Source organism: Typopeltis vanoorti, chromosome 22, assembly GCF_054136105.1.
Source record: "Typopeltis vanoorti isolate ZY-2024b chromosome 22, IOZ_Tvanoo_1.0, whole genome shotgun sequence".
In the NCBI taxonomy this organism is placed as follows: Eukaryota; Metazoa; Arthropoda; class Arachnida; order Uropygi; family Thelyphonidae; genus Typopeltis; species Typopeltis vanoorti.
This window is the reverse complement of record NC_143570.1, coordinates 22,638,572-22,657,848: the sequence shown is the minus strand read 5'-3', so window position 1 is coordinate 22,657,848 and position 19,277 is coordinate 22,638,572. Positions and strand designations below refer to the sequence as shown.

General features: G+C 34.7%; 1 protein-coding gene across 2 annotated transcripts in view; it reads right to left on the bottom strand.

Moving 5' to 3' along the window:
* LOC150094209 (leucine-rich repeat serine/threonine-protein kinase 1-like) overlaps positions 1 to 19,277 on the bottom strand; it is an 803,235-nt gene that overhangs the window by 339,102 nt on the left and 444,856 nt on the right. For both annotated transcript variants that reach the window (XM_090412317.1, XM_090412318.1), the window contains exon 17: positions 12,259 to 12,388. In XM_090412317.1, the coding sequence (XP_090268443.1) occupies positions 12,259 to 12,388 (130 nt within the window). The remainder of the gene's footprint in view (positions 1 to 12,258; positions 12,389 to 19,277) is intronic.

The window sequence follows — 19,277 nt, the reverse complement described above, 5'->3', positions numbered from 1 at the left end:
CAGTTTACCGGAGGCTTGAAAAAAGAAAAAAACATATTTAGTAATCTCTGATGTTAATTACATATAGCATTAACGTGCTATGATTTCGAGTGCAATCAAGAGTGTTATAAATATAAGTGGCATGATGATATCTATTGGGCTCCAAAGTTTACTGCAAGAATGAAGCCTGTACTCAACTTCTTATGTTGTTGGCAAGCATAAAAAAGCATAAAGTAGAGTAAGTCTGTTCCACGATGAAGGAAAGAATATCATCATCTAGAAATAGATGAAAAAACCTAAAACGTTGCTGTGTCAAAATCTTCAGTAGTTCCTGGCTTACTTATGAATGGAAACTGTGGAAAGGCTGCTATGCATTTAGTAACGATCACCATCTTACATACGAAGGCATGTCTAAACTACAGGCAAAATTGCTATCTTCAAAGCTAGAAAAATTTCCCACATCAACATCAGTAGAGTAAGAGCTACTTGAAAGGTGAAGGATCCAACTTTTCTGCATCTCCAGAACTTTTCTATTTTTCGCACCATACTTTGCTTTCTTTTGGGGAATGTACTGCTTACATTTCAATCTGCTTTTGAATGGCATAAAGTACAGTTCAGCACTTATACATGAATTTTGTTTGTATGGGGTGAAAAATAGAAAAGTTGGAGCCTTTGCCTTTCAAGTAGCTCTTACTCTACTGATGTTGATGAGGAAATTTTTGTAGCTACGAAGATAGTGATTTTGCGTGTAATTTAGTCATGTCTTCGCGCAAATGAAGGATGATCATCACTAAATGGGAAAGTGTCAGTACTTCGAAACTGATGCTACTACTTACCACCTCAGAAATGAATTGTGTTTTAGATATACTTGCTAATATTCCTTTCTGCTCAAGTAACAGGCTGTAAGTTAACAAAAATCATTGAGAATGTGAGGAAAGAACACTTCCAGTAGACACTAAAAAAGTCCTTAACAATAGCCGAATACACACAGAATTTTTTTTTTTTATACACCTTTCTGATTGATTTACAGATATTCGAAACATTTTATTCCTTAATGATTTATAATTATTAGGAAATAATATAAATGAGAAAATATACAAAATTTGCTCATTTATAATAATCACAATTTAATTTGAGTATTGGAATATTAAAAGGTATCTGGTACAATTACTTTGGAAAAATAACAATTTCAAACAAAAAGAAGGTGTGCACATGTTACCTACAAGTATTCGTGTGCGTGATAGTTTAGGGGGGGGGGGTTGAGCCATCAAAGACGAAATACAATTTTAATTCTATAGTAAATTTAGTTTAATCCTTTATCCAAGTGTGAGCAAACAAAGTTTGCACCTGAAAGTATCTTCAGGACTGGGGTAAGGTGGTATAACACCAGGGCACTCCTTGCAAAAGTGGAGCAAGCTACCAACACTCCTATCTCAGTATCTCCCATAATGCAAAACACATCTCCTTGCGGATATGTCTAATGTTATGCATTAAGGGAAGGGCCATTCAACACAATTTTAATTCTGTTATGAAAATGTTGGAAATAAAATTTCATTTTGATGATAAACATGTTATCCATCATGTTTCGAATGATAAACTGTTATTTACATATTTTCTGCTAATTTTGATATTATGCGGCAATTTTGAAGTAGCGATACTTTCCCCTACAGTTTATCATTCGAAACACGTATAGGCGCATGAGTCAAAATGAAATTTTATTTCCAAAATGTTCATAATAGAATTAAAATTGTATTTTGTCTTTGATGGCTCATCCCCCCCCCCCCCAAACTATCACACACACAAATATTGCTAGGTAACATGTGTGCACCTTCTTTTTGTTTCAAATCGTTATTTTTCCAAAATAATTATACATTATGTGATATGGTTCAAGATTTATGAATGATTCTCTATAAAGTAATATTGCAAAAGAGCAAACCTTCATGCAATCTTTGAACTATTTTTTGAGCTAAGATTACGAATAAAAATAAAGAAAACAATTTGGAACAGATGGAAGCTGTATTTATTTTAAGATTCAGATTTTCAGGATTTATAAAATAATTTTTGACAAAAATAATTATCTTGAATCAAGTTCTGGGAGAAAAACATGTATTGGCGACTAAGATAATTAGCAAAAAAAAAAATGATAGTGGCATTGTTCTTCAGAGTGATACAATCTTAAATGAAGAAATGTGAAAGGATCTCTTATTTCGCAGTGGCATTAAAAACTATAATTATACGATAAAACAAGTAGCAAAAATAAATGTAACTTGTAGGTATTTAGTCTAATATAATTTAGATTCCAGTTACCGAACAAACGTCAAGAAACTGCATAACTGATCATAGATGATCAAGAAACTGGCAATAGGTAACTGATCGTAGCTACATATGCGAGGTAATCTGGTTAAGTGTTCTCATCAGTGTGAAGGATTATCACACTTCTAATGGACATGACAGTCAAATGCACTTCTTATCCATGTTCTTTCAACAGGTGGTCTGAATTGTATCCAGAATTTGAAAGACGTATATATACGTCCTGGGAGTTTGGAGGCCAGGATGCATCAATTCACTGATGCAAAGTTTTCTCAGTATGATTATTATCTACACGAAGAGAAAATATGCAAAGTTTTCTCAGTATAATTATCATCTACACGAAGAGAAAATATGCAAAGTTTTCTCAGTATGATTATCATCTACATGAAGAGAAAATAAGTAGAATGGTGCATAGAATTTATAAACCTTATTACACATCCACAGCATTTCTATTTCAATTCAACTTGAAATTTCTATGTCAAGATTCACGAATCTGCATCCCTTTGGGTGTGGATTCAATGGATTCAATCTTTTATAGATTGAAGACCTCATCAAGTTCATTCAAAATCTAGAGTTAAAGACTTACCAATTACACTTTTATAATCATATCCCTTCTGCACCATGTCATTAAATGTACTAGGATTCCATAGGCTTGTTAAACAGCCACACTGTTAAAATATATCAGATATTTTAACAGTGCTTTGTATGCTTTGTATCTATATTATTTCTATAGTATTCAAAGGTTATATTTAATTTTAATGGACACTTCGCATCCACATAATTATTGATGTATATATATGTCAAGGCTAGTTTGGTAGTTAAACAAGAAACTTCACCATATTATCAAGTTTTTGTTTCTCCAAGAAACATGGGGGGGGGGGTCTTATTCTTGTCTCCTCTCCTACTTGGGATCATTTTGTAATACCCAAAAAGGGATGCAGAAGGGTGAATCTTGACAATCAAATGGAAGTGCTGTGATGTGTAATAAGGTTTATAAACTTTTATGGGCCATTCAATGAAACAGTTTAAACAAAAATTCTTCCAGGAGTTGCAGCCATATTTCTATGGTACCTACTGCACCATAGCAGATAGTGACTGGAATTGTATTGAAACCTCCACATTAGACAAAATATGAGAATACCACAGAAGTGAAAAAGTAGGATATGTGCACAATTAAAAATATGCCTTGACAATGATCAGCTAGCAGACATATGGAGGATTCACAATCCTATTATAATTCAGGCTTACCCTTACATGAATCAAGGTATTGGTTCCTATCTTGATCGAATTTATATCTCTTCTTTCCCTGTAAAGAGTAATGCAGATAAAACATCCTGACATCAATATGTCAGATCATAATCCAGTTCTACTTAAATTCCACTACATGTAACGTGTAGAGATAAGTTCTAGACCATGGAGACTTCCACCGAATTTCTCATTGATCTTTTCAACCAAACTCCAGACACTCTGTTCAAACTGGAATGATGTTACCTGGAACTGGAATACATGGTCAAAATTCAACCAAGCAGTAAAACAGAATATGATTGAATGGGGAAAAGAATAGGCTTTCCTCAAAAGAAAAAAAATTTGAAAGACCCCATAAAGAGAGAATCTGGTTCATAGCAAAGCAACGTAATGATATAGAATGTAGCAACATCATTAGAAACATCAACATAGAGATAGAAACAGAAATGCTGAAACAAGCAGAAAAAAAGAAATTTTAAAATAAGAATACAGCAACTTAGCAGATAGTATTTAGCTGCATTCTTCAATAGACAGCTCACGAAATTCTGTGAAGAAAGGACTATCATCCAATGTGTATGGATGGTAAGACATGTACCACCTTTCCAAAACACTACAAAAATCTACATCCTTTCCAAAACACTAAAAAATCTGTTTGAAGGCAATCATATTTTGATGTGGGAAATTATACCTCTTGGAACATTAATGCCTTTCCTGTTCATATCCCCAAGACAGGCTCGACAGACCCTTTACAGCAACTGAAGTTACCATAGCCTTTTAAAAATGACAGACAAGAAAATCGCCATGACCTGATAGTAGTCTAGTGATAGAACTTTATTGCAAGACCTGGAATTTTATTCTTCCCATTCTAATTATACTGCTTAATTCTTTTCTCTCTACAAGTCACATACCAAGTGACTTTGTAGCAAGCCATATCTTCCTCATTCAAAAACCTAATAGCGATCATATCTTAATCAATAGCTGGAGGGATATTTCTCTATTTAATACTGACTGCAAGATATTTTTCTGCATTTTCAATAACATGCTGAAAGTAGGAATGAGATACATAATTAAAAGCATATAAGTGTATGGAGTTCCTGGCCAAACAGTAGATTTAATCTGTTTCTACTTCATGAGCTACTCCAACTAGTTAATGCGAAAAAGCAGCCAATGGCAGTACTCTTCGTGGATCATACTGAAGTATTTGATAATGTCTGGCATCACTTTCTGTTCCATCCTCCAGCAAACCGGTGTAAGCAAAAGACCGTTATCTATCATTAAAGGAGCCTATGCCAATACAACAACCCATCTCACAAATAACAATTCCTTGAACTATGAAGGAAACTTAAATATTAGCATATGCTGATGTAATAAGAACTTTGAGGAATAATGATTTTGTATACATTTTTTTGATATTTTGGAATAATTCAGTGAAGTTAGTGGACTAACTGCCAATGCTGACAAGACAAAATTAACACACACACACACACACACACACACACACACACACACACACACACACACACACACACACACACAGTTAGTTGACAGTCCTTTCTTCACAGAATTTAGTGGATTTTCTATTGAAGATTGTAGCTGAAGGGGCTATCTGGTAAGTGTTGTTATATTCTTATTTTAAAATTTATTTTTTCTTCTTGTGAACATTTTCTGAGTGGACACCTCATTCTTTTAACAATTCATGGAGGCTATTATGGTATATAAGAGAAAATCAGGAAAATATAAAAAGTTACAAACAGTGAATTTCAGTAGCAGAACATACAATGTATATATACAACATACAATGTGATTGTAACTGGGTCACAAAGCAAATAATTCACTTCTAGAGATTTCAGCATCTCGATTTCTCAATAGTCTGCTAACAGAGATGGACATTAATTTATTTTTCTGACTTTGTTATGGTATGATTTATATTATTATTGTTATTACAAGCTGCTTGGCAGATAACTGAAGAACCAAGTATTTTATTTGTTTTATGTTGAGCCCATACACAAAAGGTTGCTTGATCAACCTATATTATGTCAGTACCATATATGAGTGAGTGGGAAAAGGAAAAAATTGTTTATGGCTTTGGTATGGTATTTCTTTGGAAACAAAAGAATGGAGAGACTGTTCCACAATACAGCATTAACATGGATGGAGAAAAGGAAACTTGTTCTGTGAGTTTGGATTTGAACAGTGAATCGATGGTAGAAGGCAGCTGCACATGTTTTGATGGGTTTAGTAAAGAGTGGAGGAAATGTTGATGCTAGTTTGCATGAACATTTAGCAAGGAAATATCTGTAGAAGATACATATTGTAGAAACAAAACATCTGTGTTAAAGTGGGGAGAGTGAGATGATAAGAGATGGGTCATTAATCAATCTAATTGCCCTATTCTGTAGTAAGTCAAGTTATCAGTCAAACAACTCTTAGAGGCACCATCCCAAATGTGAGAGCAATGATCAAGAGATGGACAGATTTGTGATTTGTATAAGGATAGCCAGATGATCAGAGATGAAGTAATGTCTTGAGTAAAAGCAAAATCCTAGTTTTTGGAAGTTGTTGACAGTTTATTTTTCACTTGGTTAGACTATAATAAATTTAGTTTAATCCTTTATCCAAGTGTGAGCAAATGAGCAACTAGATGAGTCTTTGACTCCATGAGGTCTTGTTTAATAAGTGTGAGCAAACAAAGTTTGTGCCTGAAAGTATCTTCAGGACTGGGGAAAGGTGGTACAACACAGGGCAACTTGTTGCAAAGGTGGAGCAAGCTAACATCATTCCTATCTCAGTATCTCCCATAATGCAAAACACATCTCCTTGCAGATATGTATAATGTTATGCATTAAGGGAAGGGCCACTACCCAGACTAGTTTCGACCTTTATTGAGGTCTCTTCAGTGGGAGCCAGGCCCAAGTGGAGATACTAGCAGAAGCATTAGCAAGGTTATCACTACCTATAAGAGTTGCCACCTTTGCAACGAGTTGCCCAGTGTTGTACCACCTAACCCAATCCTGAAGATACTTTCAGGTGCAAACTTTGTTTGCTCACACTTGGTTAAAGGATTAAACTAAATTTATTATAGTCTAACCAAGTGAAAAATAAACTTTCAACATCTTTCTCTAAATCCAGAGTAATTTAATAAAAAGGTGGCACACCATTTGGCAACTCCTATAGGTAGAGATGACCTTGCTAATGCTTCTGCCTGGTATCTCCACTTGGGCCTGGCTCCCACTAAAGAGACCTCAATAAAGGTCAAAACTAGTCTGGATAGTTTTGGTCTACCTACTCACTGATGAGACCCCCCAATGAGGGTGGAAACTGGTGCGGGGCGGATCTGGCTTTGAGAGGCTCCGCTTGGAGGTAGGTTTTTGCCTGTCTCTGAGTGCGGCCACCGCTGAGATTATGGCTCTGCTTGGTGGTGGGATGAGCCTGTCACTGGGTAGAGCCAATGCTGAGAAGTTCTTCTTGGTGACGGGGTGAGCCTGTCATTGAGTGGAACAATGCTGAGTTTGGTGATCTTTCGGGATTGTCTTATTTTTAGAGCCCGCTTCACCTATACATAAGGTCGAAACTAGTCTGGGTAGTGGCCCTTCCCTTAATGCATAACATTATACATATCCACAAGGAGATGTGTTTTGCATTATGGGAGATACTGAGATAGGAGTGATGTTAGCTTGCTCCACCTTTGCAACGAGTTGCCCAATGTTGTACCACCTTACTCCAGTCCTGAAGATACTTTCAGGTGCAAACTTTGTTTGCTCACACTTGGATAAAGGATTAAACTAAATTTATTTTGGAAGCTGAATAGGCAATGGTTGTGATGTGTTTGCCAGGAGAGGTTTGATGTCAGGGTAATTCCAATTAGAGAAATCTTATCTTGTTTAGAAATATGAGTGTTGTCAAAGTTATTGTCATCTGTGAGTTCAGACAGTGCAAGCCAGGGAGTGGCTAATTTAGAATCCCCAGCTTTTAATCTCCTCTGGCTGAAGGTTTCCTGCCTCATTTAGAAATATTATGAATATTATTTAATCTGCATTTACCATTTTCCAAACTCTGATAACTACTCAGATCTCTTCACATTCCTCTCCATATCTCAGCAACTCAGAACACAATCTTTTGGAAATCTTCTCTCTCTTCTGTTCTTCCTCAAACCTTGCATCTTCTGGAACTACAAAGGTACCAAATGGAATGTCCCCAGGAACTCCTTTCCATGGTCTGAATATTGCTTCAATTCATCCAAATCTAACACCTGTTCTGAATGAGTCCACAGAAATTATTGTCACTGGTATTAAGGCTTTCATCCTCATTCTACCCCAAATCCTCATCAAAGCAGTTGAAGAAAAATTTTCAGCTTACCACAGGTAGCTCACATCAAGAACTCCAATTTTATACTCTGCCTATACCAAAACATGCAACAAATGCAACACAGTCAACAGCAAATTCAAACCAGATGTCATAAATGCCAACAGCAGAAAACTTGCCTCTTGTCCAATTGGAAGCCATGCCTTCTGATCCCATGTTAAGGCTGCTGGAGGCAGCTTTTGTTCACTTGCCCATCTCTCCCTCCCTCCCTTCCTGATGGTACCACTGTTACATCACCTAAAGATAAAGTTGCCCTCCCAGCATCACTCTTTTCCTCGAACTCCTGCATTGATGACCAAGGGAAATCGCCTCCTTTAGGTTTTCAACAAAAATACATCAGAAAATCAATAAATAACTTAGATACTAAAAGGTCTCCTGGTCCTGATGGCATCTCTCCAAGTAGTCCCAAACATTGTGCTTCAGAGCTAACTCCTGTCCTGTACTCTCTCTACAATCTATTATACATAGCTGGTACTTATCTCCATGTGTGAAAGCAGTCACATACCCAGACTATTCCAAAAAATGGAGATAAATGTCTACTGTCAAACTACTGACCAATCACCTCAGTCTTCTCCAAAATAATGAAGAAATTCATCAATAGCCATCTTCTCCACTACCTAGAGGCCCACCAATTAATCAGTGACCACAAGTATGCATTCTGCCACTCAAGAACCACATCCAATCCACTGCTGGACAAGTGCTATGAAACAGTTCAAAGAAATTTGTGCTGTCATTCTTCGCATTTCCATAGTTTTTGACCATGTCTAGCATCTAGGCCTAGTAAATCAACTGCCCCTCTTTGGTCTATCTGCCACTTTCTGTAAATGGGTTGCCAGCTACCTCTGGTCATTCAATACATGTCACGGGTGATGGCTCACTCTCTCTCTTCAAGCATTACCACAAATGTTGGAGTGCCTCGTGGTTCTGTTCTATCACCTACCCTCTTTCTCATGTATATAAATGACTTACTCTCACTCACCACTAATCCAATCCAGAGCTTTGTAAATGACAGTATTCTCCATTCAGTTCTACTCATTTGACGAACTATTCAGTTCACAAATATCCCCAAGTATCAAGATATCTACAACTAACACTGATCTATGTACCCAAGAAGTACAACATATACTCCCTCTCTTCAAGGGAACAAGGACAATCTGGTCATGTTCAATGCCACCAAAACACGGTCTTGTCTCTTCTCTTGTAAAAGAGATCTCAGCTCACACTCTCATACCCTTAATAATACATAAATCACCAAGCAAGATAAGATCTCTCCTTCTCTCTCTCTCTGCTCAGGCTAACATTTACCTACAGTCTCTCCTAGCATAAACACATCACATCAATAGCTTCCTCCGCATCCAAAAAACTAGGTGTTCTCTTTCATTCAAGATACCATTTTAAACTCAACCAACTCTTAACTATATATACAAGGGTGGTCTGAAACGTTCTCGGCCTAACAATGAAAAAACGAATTTATAATTTAAAAATTATTTTTATTTTTCAACATAATCTCCCTTAAGACTAATACATTTATTCCAGTGATGCTTCAATGCCATTATCCTGTCCCTGTAGTGGTTCTCAGTAAGATCTGCAAAACACCCCTCTACACCTGCAATCACCTCTTCGTTCAAAGAAAAATGCTGACCAGCGAGGAAGAATTTCAGTTTTGGGAAGAGATAGAAGTCAGAGGGAGCCAAATCTGGGGAATAGGGTGGATCTTCCAACAATTCAAAGTGCAGATCCATTAATTTTTCCATTGCCAAAACACCTTTGTGGGCAGGTGCATTATCCTGATGAAAAATGAATTTTTTCTTCTGCAAACTGGGTCTTTTCTCACGAATTTTTTTGTCTAGCCTGGTTAAAAGATTGGAATAATATTCCCTGGTTATTGTTTTACCCATTACAAGATAATTAATAAACAAAATGTCTTTAGCATCCAGAAACACGGATGCCATGATCTTCACCGCTGATGGAACCGATGTTATCTTCTTTGGCACTGAACAACCAGCTTCTGTCCACTGTTTTGACTGCTGTTTGGATTCTGGTGTGTAATGGTGAATCCAAGTCTCAACTATAGTAATAAATCAATGCACAAAATCAGTTTTATTCTTGTTAAAACGCTCCAAGCACTGTTCAGAGATTTTCATGAAAGTGCATTTTTGATCTGCTGTGAGCAAGTGCGGAACCCATCTTGCCCAAAGCTTTTTCATTTGCAATTCTTCATGCAAAATATATCCTACACGTTCTTTTGAAATGCCTATAGTCTCAGCAATTTCACGCACTCTGACATGACAATGTGATTGTCTGTGAAAATACTAGAGGTGATGGTCGGCGGTAGATGGCATTGGTGTAGATGATGAAAGTAGTTGCGATTACTGGAGCAGTGGAGATAGAGAGTTGTAGAGTAGGTTCCCTCCCTCGATGAGTCTTTGGACTCCCTGGAGGTGTTGCATAATAATAACAATAATAATAATAATTTCTGGTATTGTGACATTTTTTGGACATCCTTCACGTGGATCATCTTCAAGGCTGTTAAGGCCACGTTTAAACTCAGCAGCCCATTTCTTAATTGTCAAAAATGAAGAAGAGTGCCCATAAACTTTAATGAACTTCGAATGAATTTCTTTTAGCATTATACCTTCTTTTACAATGAATTTTATAACCACATGATACTCAATTTTATCCATTTCAAGGGATACAGACAACACTTTTGCTTCAGACAGCTGTATAAAACAAACTACTTGATAGAATGACTTGCAATTTCACATGGATGCTTATGACAGATGCACGAACTCGGAAAAAAAAATGCCTATAATGTTGCCATCTATGGTCAAAGCTGAGAACTTTTCAGACCACCCTTGTGCAAATACCAAATCTGTACATGCTTAGAATACTGTCTATATGTTTGGGATGGAACACCTAAAGTTTCTATAAAAATTTTTGATACTGTCCAAAAGGGAGAGCCTCCGTAGCTCAGTCAGTATAGATGAAGCCCTTTGGTCGGAAAGACCTGGGTTCAATTCCCATCAGTGACGTGAGGAACCTTTATCAACCAAAGGTGAGTTAGCTGGTCTCATACAGAGGTAGGGTTTTTTTTAACCTGGAAACTCAGGTTTTTTGTCCCCCAGATCAGGCAAACTGGCCCTGTGAACACACATGGATTACAGTCATGAATACTTTCGAGCCATATGCCGTCCTGAGCTTGGATAAAATTGGGGGTTTGAGGAAAGCAATGGTGAACTACCCTGCAAAAATCTCACTAGGAATACTTTGTGAGCAATGCCTACAAAGTCACCTACGGTCGGAAACGACTGAAAGGGAAAATCAGTCAGTCAGTCCAGAAGGGAGCAATTTGGCTCAAAGATAATCCCTCTCTCTCTCTCTCTCTCTCTCTTATGCATTCAATTTAACCTCTATCTCACAAATGCAATGTTTCAGCTCTGTATATATTGTACAGGTACTTCAATGGTCATCGTTTTTCCTCTTCCACTTTTATTCCATGTACCTCCATTTTCTGGAACAGCATTCCACACAAGAAGAATTTCCAAACAACTACAATTGCAACTCTTCAAAAAAAAAAAAAAAAATCTCAATAAAAAGTTCAATCTTTGAGTCCTCACCTGCATCTCAGACATGGTACTGATGTGCTTATGGTCTTTCAACCTCTCATGTGTATATGGGATCAATATATATGTATGTATGTATATTTCTGGAAGACACCGGTTCTTTTTGTTGCAAATAATGCAGAACCATGGTTTGCTAGCACTGAAACTGACAAGGTTCCCCATTGAAGGTTGGCTTGAAGATCAGAATTGAGGGCAGTGAAGGTTGATGCTCTGTAAGTTGCGGTGAGTTGTGTAGTGCAAGGTATGAAAGTAAAACTGTGTATTGCATTGGCAGTCAACTGGATATGTAATGGAGTAGGCCACTGATATAGAAGGAAGAGGGCAGGTGAGAGAACAGAACCATGTGCAACCTTAGCATCAGTTGAATAAATAGAGGATAAGGAACTGCCCACCATCAGACTTAGTATTCATTCAGTTATAAAGCTGCTAATCCAATTGTTGAAGTCATGAGACAGACACCAAATGATAAGAACTTGCTTAATAGGCTTTTGTGCCAGATGCAATCAAAAGATTTGGAGATATCGAGTGCACCCACTTGCGATTCATCAAACTTCTATGGCATTTGTCCAGAGATGGGTGACGTGTGAGCAGATTTTTCGTTGATTGGAATGTATTACTTGATCGTCTTCAAGGTAGCATAGGAGTTGGGTATTGATGGTTCTCTCAATTACAGGCAAGAATTCAGATTTAAAGAATACTTTTTAATTAATATAACATTTAATCTATACTTTGCTCTTACTTATAGTCATCAGTATGAAGAACTGGGTCTAATTTTTGCAAACGTCTTTCTGATGCCAGCTTAGAAATTACATATTCCAGAGCAAGGTATGTAGCTGGAATTTTCTGCTCTAACATCCTTTCTTTTGTCCCTGTACAAACAAAATAGTTCTAATTTAATCAATTAAAAGTAAACAAAACAATTATGACAATATATAGCAAAAACTACAAATTTAAGTATCAGCATTAAAACAAAGGAAATTATACAGTAACCCATTCATTAGGCATTCTCAACATCCAGTAGGGAACAAATTCTTTCATCAGAGAAGACAGTATTCAAGTTAAATTCCATACTGAATAAAACAGGTAGATATATATACCTACTTTATATAGTCTGGAATGAGTTTAATTTCAGACACAATTTGAAGGAAATTCTAATGACGACATAGATACGGCTCCCTTGACAAACAGAAAAAGAAAAAGATGTTTTATGTGCTATGCATCCAAAACGAGTCTCTTATCAAAATATTTTTGCAAGCATTATAAAAAGTATTATGCTTTCAGCATAGCAATATTGTTTGCGACGACTTATGACAGTTTTGTAAATCCAACTATTGAAGATTCTGATTAATTAATGTTAAATGCATTTGTTTAGTTTTATTTTCTTTCATTATCGATGTTTGAGTTATTTTATAACATAAATTTTTATTCTTTATATTTCTTTGTTCAATAATTTCAAGATTGTGACTAAAAATAAATAAACCATCATGTATTACTGAAATAGAGAGCCAAAGGCTTATTTATCATACATGTCCTCTAGAACAGCGCTTCCCAAACTGTAGGCTGCGGTCCCCTTGGGGGCTGCAAGTTTTGTTGAGTTTTAAGTATTATAAGTTTTTAAGTATTTTAAATGTTTTAAGACTAAGTAGTTTTTTTTTTTAATCTTAAAAGAAACGCATTTAATTTTTATTATTTCTTTTATGTTATTGTTTTATACTTTAATGGAAAAAATCACACATTGGTGTTCGTTCACAAATTTTGCTTCCTGCGTATTTCGGCGCTTAATGAATATTAGTAAATATATGCTTATTTATATAAGTTTCATTTCAAAAGTATTGATAAGAAGCACAAAAAAGGCTTACAAATGCAAAATCTTGAATATAAACTGTTCATAAATACAATAAATATTATAATAATATATGTCTGTATTACGATTTTTTTTTTTTCCGATGGGAGCCATGAAATATTTTAATTTTTCCAAAGGGGGGGGAGGGCCTTTACATCCATAAGTTTGGGAAGCACTGCTCTAGAAAATGTGCTTTACATTTATAGAAAATAATAAGGAAAGTGGTCTGGGGCTTGCTCAACCTTTACTATGAGTTGCCCATAAGGCACTACATATGCTTGCATCTGCCGAAACTTTTAGTTTCTATATATTCAGCACGAAACTCTTGTAATTTCTATATCCGGCTATGATATAATGTTGGATTCAATATTCACTTAATTTGTACCATCATGTATTATATTTGCAGTATTTTTTCTTTATGTTTTTTGCATTTTAGCACATACTAGTAATGAATGTATCTCTCAGATATACCACATCGTACGCTGCAAAATTACCGCTGTGAGCTCCTGAATGTTAATAAGGGCACTTGTTCAGCCGTATTACGGCAACAATATTTTACAAAAATACAGCATTTAGTTTACTAAATAAAAAAAAAGTGCCATTTCTCACTGACAGTTAAATATGTGCTTATTATATTTTATTAATAAAAAAATTATAGTCATACATACTAAAACTAAACATTTTAGAACCCACTTATTAGATACTGAAGGAAACAACCCATAAAGTATCATACGATGTGAATCTCATAAACTTTTATAGTCTATATATATATATACAGGGTGTTCGGGATAAATTTGACATATTTATAATTAATTATATTTTTCCGTAAGTTACATGTATTAACACACACTTCTCTTCATTTAAAAGTTTGGACCCTTCTTCATTCATATACAAGATGTCAGAAAGGATGGATAGCTGGAACCCACCTGAATCATGGAAGAGAATAACTTGTATCATGATGATTCGTGCCCGCCATCAAAATAAGGATATTACGACTGCTGCCCAATGCTCCCTGAATACAGTAAAAACAATCAGGCATGAACTAGAGACTTGCAATGGTGACTACGAGGATGTAGCAAGAAGAAAGATCCCTAGCAGACGATCTGATTGCGTTCATACAGCAGAATTCCTCGCAAATCTGCAGGAACAGGTGTTGAAGAACCCTGGCATTGGAATTCGGGCTTTGTTCGTGGAGTTGCTAACTGTAGTCAAGCCCTGGATAACAAGGGTAGCCAATGGTAGGCCGTATGTATGGCAGCAGGATTCGGCCCCTTGCCACACCTCTGGGAAAAGTCAAAAATGGTTGTCTGAAAATTTCTACAACTTCACCAGTCCAAATGTTTGGCCTCCAAACTCCCCAGACCTTAACCCCATGGATTATTTTGTATGGGGCGCAGTTGAAAAAGACACCAATCGCACTTCCAGTAATACAAAAGCCCAGTTAATGGATAAAATTAAAACAGTTTTTGCGGCCCTTCCCAGGGAGACTGTAGCATCAGCTTGTTCGAGGTTCCGAAGCAGAATTGAAGCTGTGATCGATGCTAATGGTGGTTATTTTAAGTAAATCTTGTTGATAGTATTGTAATTAACTCTGCCTGTAATGTTTTTTTTGTCAATTCATTAAATTTAATAGATACAAAGAAGATTTTCTTTTTCCTTACGAAACTGTCAAATTTATCCCGAACACCCTGTATATATATTAAATTATATTATGCATGAATTCTCCTCACTCCCTGCAGTAAACAATATGCCCTCCACAACACCAACTATATTGCAGAAACATGAAAGACAATTACTTTTATTATGTCACTGAATAAGGTTCACAGACATCTGTAGACTGTGTAATATATTTCTCAACAAATAGTGCAATTACAGACAATGGGAATATAAACACTAACTAATGAATTACATCTCCCCTCCAAAAGAAATATATTATAGACCCAAGCAAAACCACATGTTGCCGATGCAACATAAGGTTTTGCTTGACACTACCTCGACATGAACGTGTTAAAATAAGAAATATATAGTGAATATATTTCAGATATTATGGAAATCGGTTTAAGAGAATTAGCATTTCCATTCAATTGTTGCTTTTTGTTTTGGTCGCACAATCTTTTGCTAATACTGTATACCAATCATATGCACTTCTTAATAACTGCTTTTTCTCTATTGGCCTACAATCGCACATATCTTTCACTTCTCATTAGTAATTTGTCAAGGACTGTTCATTACATATCTCAAGTCTTAAATTACTGGTAATTTTTGCTTGATATAAGAAAGAAGATGTCTCTATTTGGGTAGATAATTTTGACGTTGCACACAAGGAACTGCTTTCGAGGACAGAAGAAGTGATGGAGAATAGAAGCTTCTTGGTAAGTCATACCCATTTTCAGCATACTTTTTTTCCTGAAAACTTTAGTTTCCGAAAATCCCCACATATATCTCGCACCACGATTTTTTAGCTTTAATTTTGGGAAAAAAGTGCGAGTTATATTCGAGTAAATACGGTAATTTTTTTAGCTTTCAAATTCTTAAGTATGGATCATTTGTTAAATACTGGATTTATAAAACGCACAAAAGAGAGCAATATAGTAGATATAGAAATAAACAATTTCACTCATCCCATTGATGATAAATTATTTATATTAAGTAAAAATGTATAGTATCTTTATAAATTCTGTTCTATTAAAAATAAATCTTTTTGTTTTTTGTTTAAATGTACATCTAAATTCAAATAAAAGACATTTAGAATGAAATATATTTTTATTTATTATTATTATTTTGATAAGGGTATTTTGATAAGGTACTTGGTAATAATGAAAATTAAAGAAAGGGTACACGGATATCTGAAGTTTCAGAAACAATATCCAAATATTTAGTCTGAAACATAAGTGTACATTACATTGTTTGTTTTCTTAAATTCTGCTTCGAATTTGGATAGACGAAACAGCATGATATGCACTTACATTTTTTTCAGCATCATTTCAATTTTGAATGTGAAACATATTGAGTGTATTGTGTATTCTGTGTTTAAGTGACTTTGAACAATTTTTGACTTTCTTTTTAATTGTGTACTTATTTTTGATTTTTGATAGACAAATAAAATTTTAAAGATAAAAAAGTTTATAAATTATAAACATATTAATCAGAGGCGCATTTTGCTAAAATGCCAAAATCACTCATGGCAGCATACTTTACATCTTACATTGCCCTCAATAATTACAGTTAACCTTTAATTATCAAATTTTCAAATTATTGTATAAATTAATTATTTATAGTAAAAATCTGTAGAAGGCAACTGTTTTAAATCGATTTTTTAAAATAAGATTTAATTGTTTTAAAACTCTTAAAAATAATAAATTAACTCAAAATTAATAATTAATAGAAATAGAATAATTTATCAACAGGATATTTATTGTCATTTAGATCAGTAATTTGAAAGAGAAAAGGAAGAGCAAGTAAAGAAAGCAACAAGCGACATAAGGAGATTTGGAATTTGTGTGAGCAAGGTGTGCTCACCTTGCTCATACAAAGGGAGTCAGGAGCAGGTTTTTTGCATGGAGAGTGGTGAGTGATTGGAATACATTGCCTGAGAGTGTGATGAGCGCAGAGAGACAGTAAATATATTTAAGGCCCGGTATGATAAGCTATGTGTATAATAGTAGACCTCCCACAATGAGTCTTTGACACTTCATGAAGGTTTTTATAATAATAATAATAATAATAATAATTATTATTATTATTATTATAAATCTTTCACATATCCGCAAAGTTTTCTTACATGCCAGTTCACTCTCCCTGTATTAATGTGTATTATATTATTAGCTTGCTGAATGAATTTTGTTATCTCATATTTATGAAGGTAAGTTTGTAGTTAAATATGTGATTTATCTTAGTAATGATTTTTTAAATAATTATTCATTTCATTTTATTTGTAGCTATATTACCGTGTTGTTTTTAACTTGTTATTTTACGAACTCCTGCATATTGAAATCGTGCCCATTGACTACTATATTGAGTTTTACGTTAATATTAAACAATGTAATTTTTAATTTTATTTTGCTAATTTATTTGTTTTCTTAATGCAGTAAAATCAGATAAAAATTATTTTGTAAAGGGGCTAGGCTTGGCAAATGATGATTCAATTCTAAATTTTTTACTTTGTTTTGGGCCCATAATTTATGAAAAAAAAAATAGTTTTTTATGATTTCAGAAACAGACAAAAATGGCAGACCAGAGAAACAAAATGAAAACCCTTTCTGGTCATTAACACAGAAAAAGACGAGCAGAACGAGAAGTTATTCGAGCTCGGCAAGAAAATCAATTGCGGAAATTTTTAAAATTATCAGAAACAAGAGTCAGTGAAAGCGACATTCCTGTAGAATTCCCCACTGACAATGAGTCTGAAAATTCCAATTTGTGTTTAGATGATAATCAGGCTCTTGAGAAACATCCAATAGCTTTGACTTCAAATACAAATACTTCAACACTAAATTACGAGCTTTTTGATGATCCAGTTTTATGGCCAAACTTGTCCAATTCAATAATTGATATATTAGTAAAACGAGGTCCTCCTGCTGAATCAAAAGAGACTTTTTTTCCATGCAATGAACATAACAGAAGTTTTCATGTATCACATTATAATAGGATTTTGAGTAACGGAGAAACCATTAAAAGATGTTGGTTAATTTACTCAAGTTCAAAAAATGTAGTATTTTGTTTCTGCTGCAAATTATTTTCTAATATTCGAACTATGAACTTAATTTCGGAAGGAAATAACGATTGGAAACATATGTCTCAAGTTCTTCAGCACCATGAAAAATCTCAAGAACATTTTAATCATTTTTAAAAATGGATTGATTTGGAAAAGCGTTTAAAAAATGAAACTACAATTCATCACCATCAGCTAAAATTACTCAAAAAAGAACAAGAACATTGGATGCATGTTATAAAACGCATAATATCGGTATTCAATTTCTTGCAAAAGAAAACATTGCATTTAGAGGAAGTTCAGATACTCTATATACAAATAATAATGGAAAATTTTTGAAACTGATTGAATTATTCGCCGAATTTGACAGCGTATTAAAAAAACGTGTAGAATGCATAAAAAACAATGAAATTCACGTTCATTAGTTAGAGAAATGTATACAAAATGAAATCATTAATATATCGAGTAATGAAATTAAAAAAAAATTGTATCTAAAATAATGAATGCTAAGTATTTTTCAATAATTGTTGATTGCACCACTGATCTTTCACGGCAGGAGCAAATGTCCTTAATTGTAAGATATGTATCTATAAAAGAAAAAAATGAAGAAACCCAAGATATTATACAAATAGAGGAAAGATTTCTAGATTTTATTAAAATTAATAATACAACAGGAAGTGGTATGACTGAAGTAATTTTAAAATTATTACAAGAAAAAAAATTAAATATTCAAAATATCTGTGGTCAGGGATATGACAACAGGTCAAATATGAAGGGGAAGAATGCAGGGGTACAAGCACTTTTAAGGAACAAAAATCCTAGAGCATTTTTTGTTCCGTCTTGTACGCATTCCTTGAACTTGGTATTGAGTGATGCAGCAAGCTGCAATGTAGCATTCGAACAACGGTAGCTGTTTCTGTCATGTTCTGCAGATGTCAGATCTTTGATGAATGCAGACTTAATGTGGTTGAGGATAAAACTTTGAATTTTGTTACACTATGTGGAGGGGGTACAAACATTTCTGAGGCCTCTTTTAATTTTCTTATAAAATAGTTATGATCAATATATGGCCTTTCTGTTTGTTTCTTTTTTTCTAAACTACTTGGTGGCTTATATTTGTTGTGCAGAAGGCTAATTCTGATCTCTGCTTTCCTTTTTTCTCAATGTCCTTTATATGTTCACACATGCATATCTCTCCAGCTTG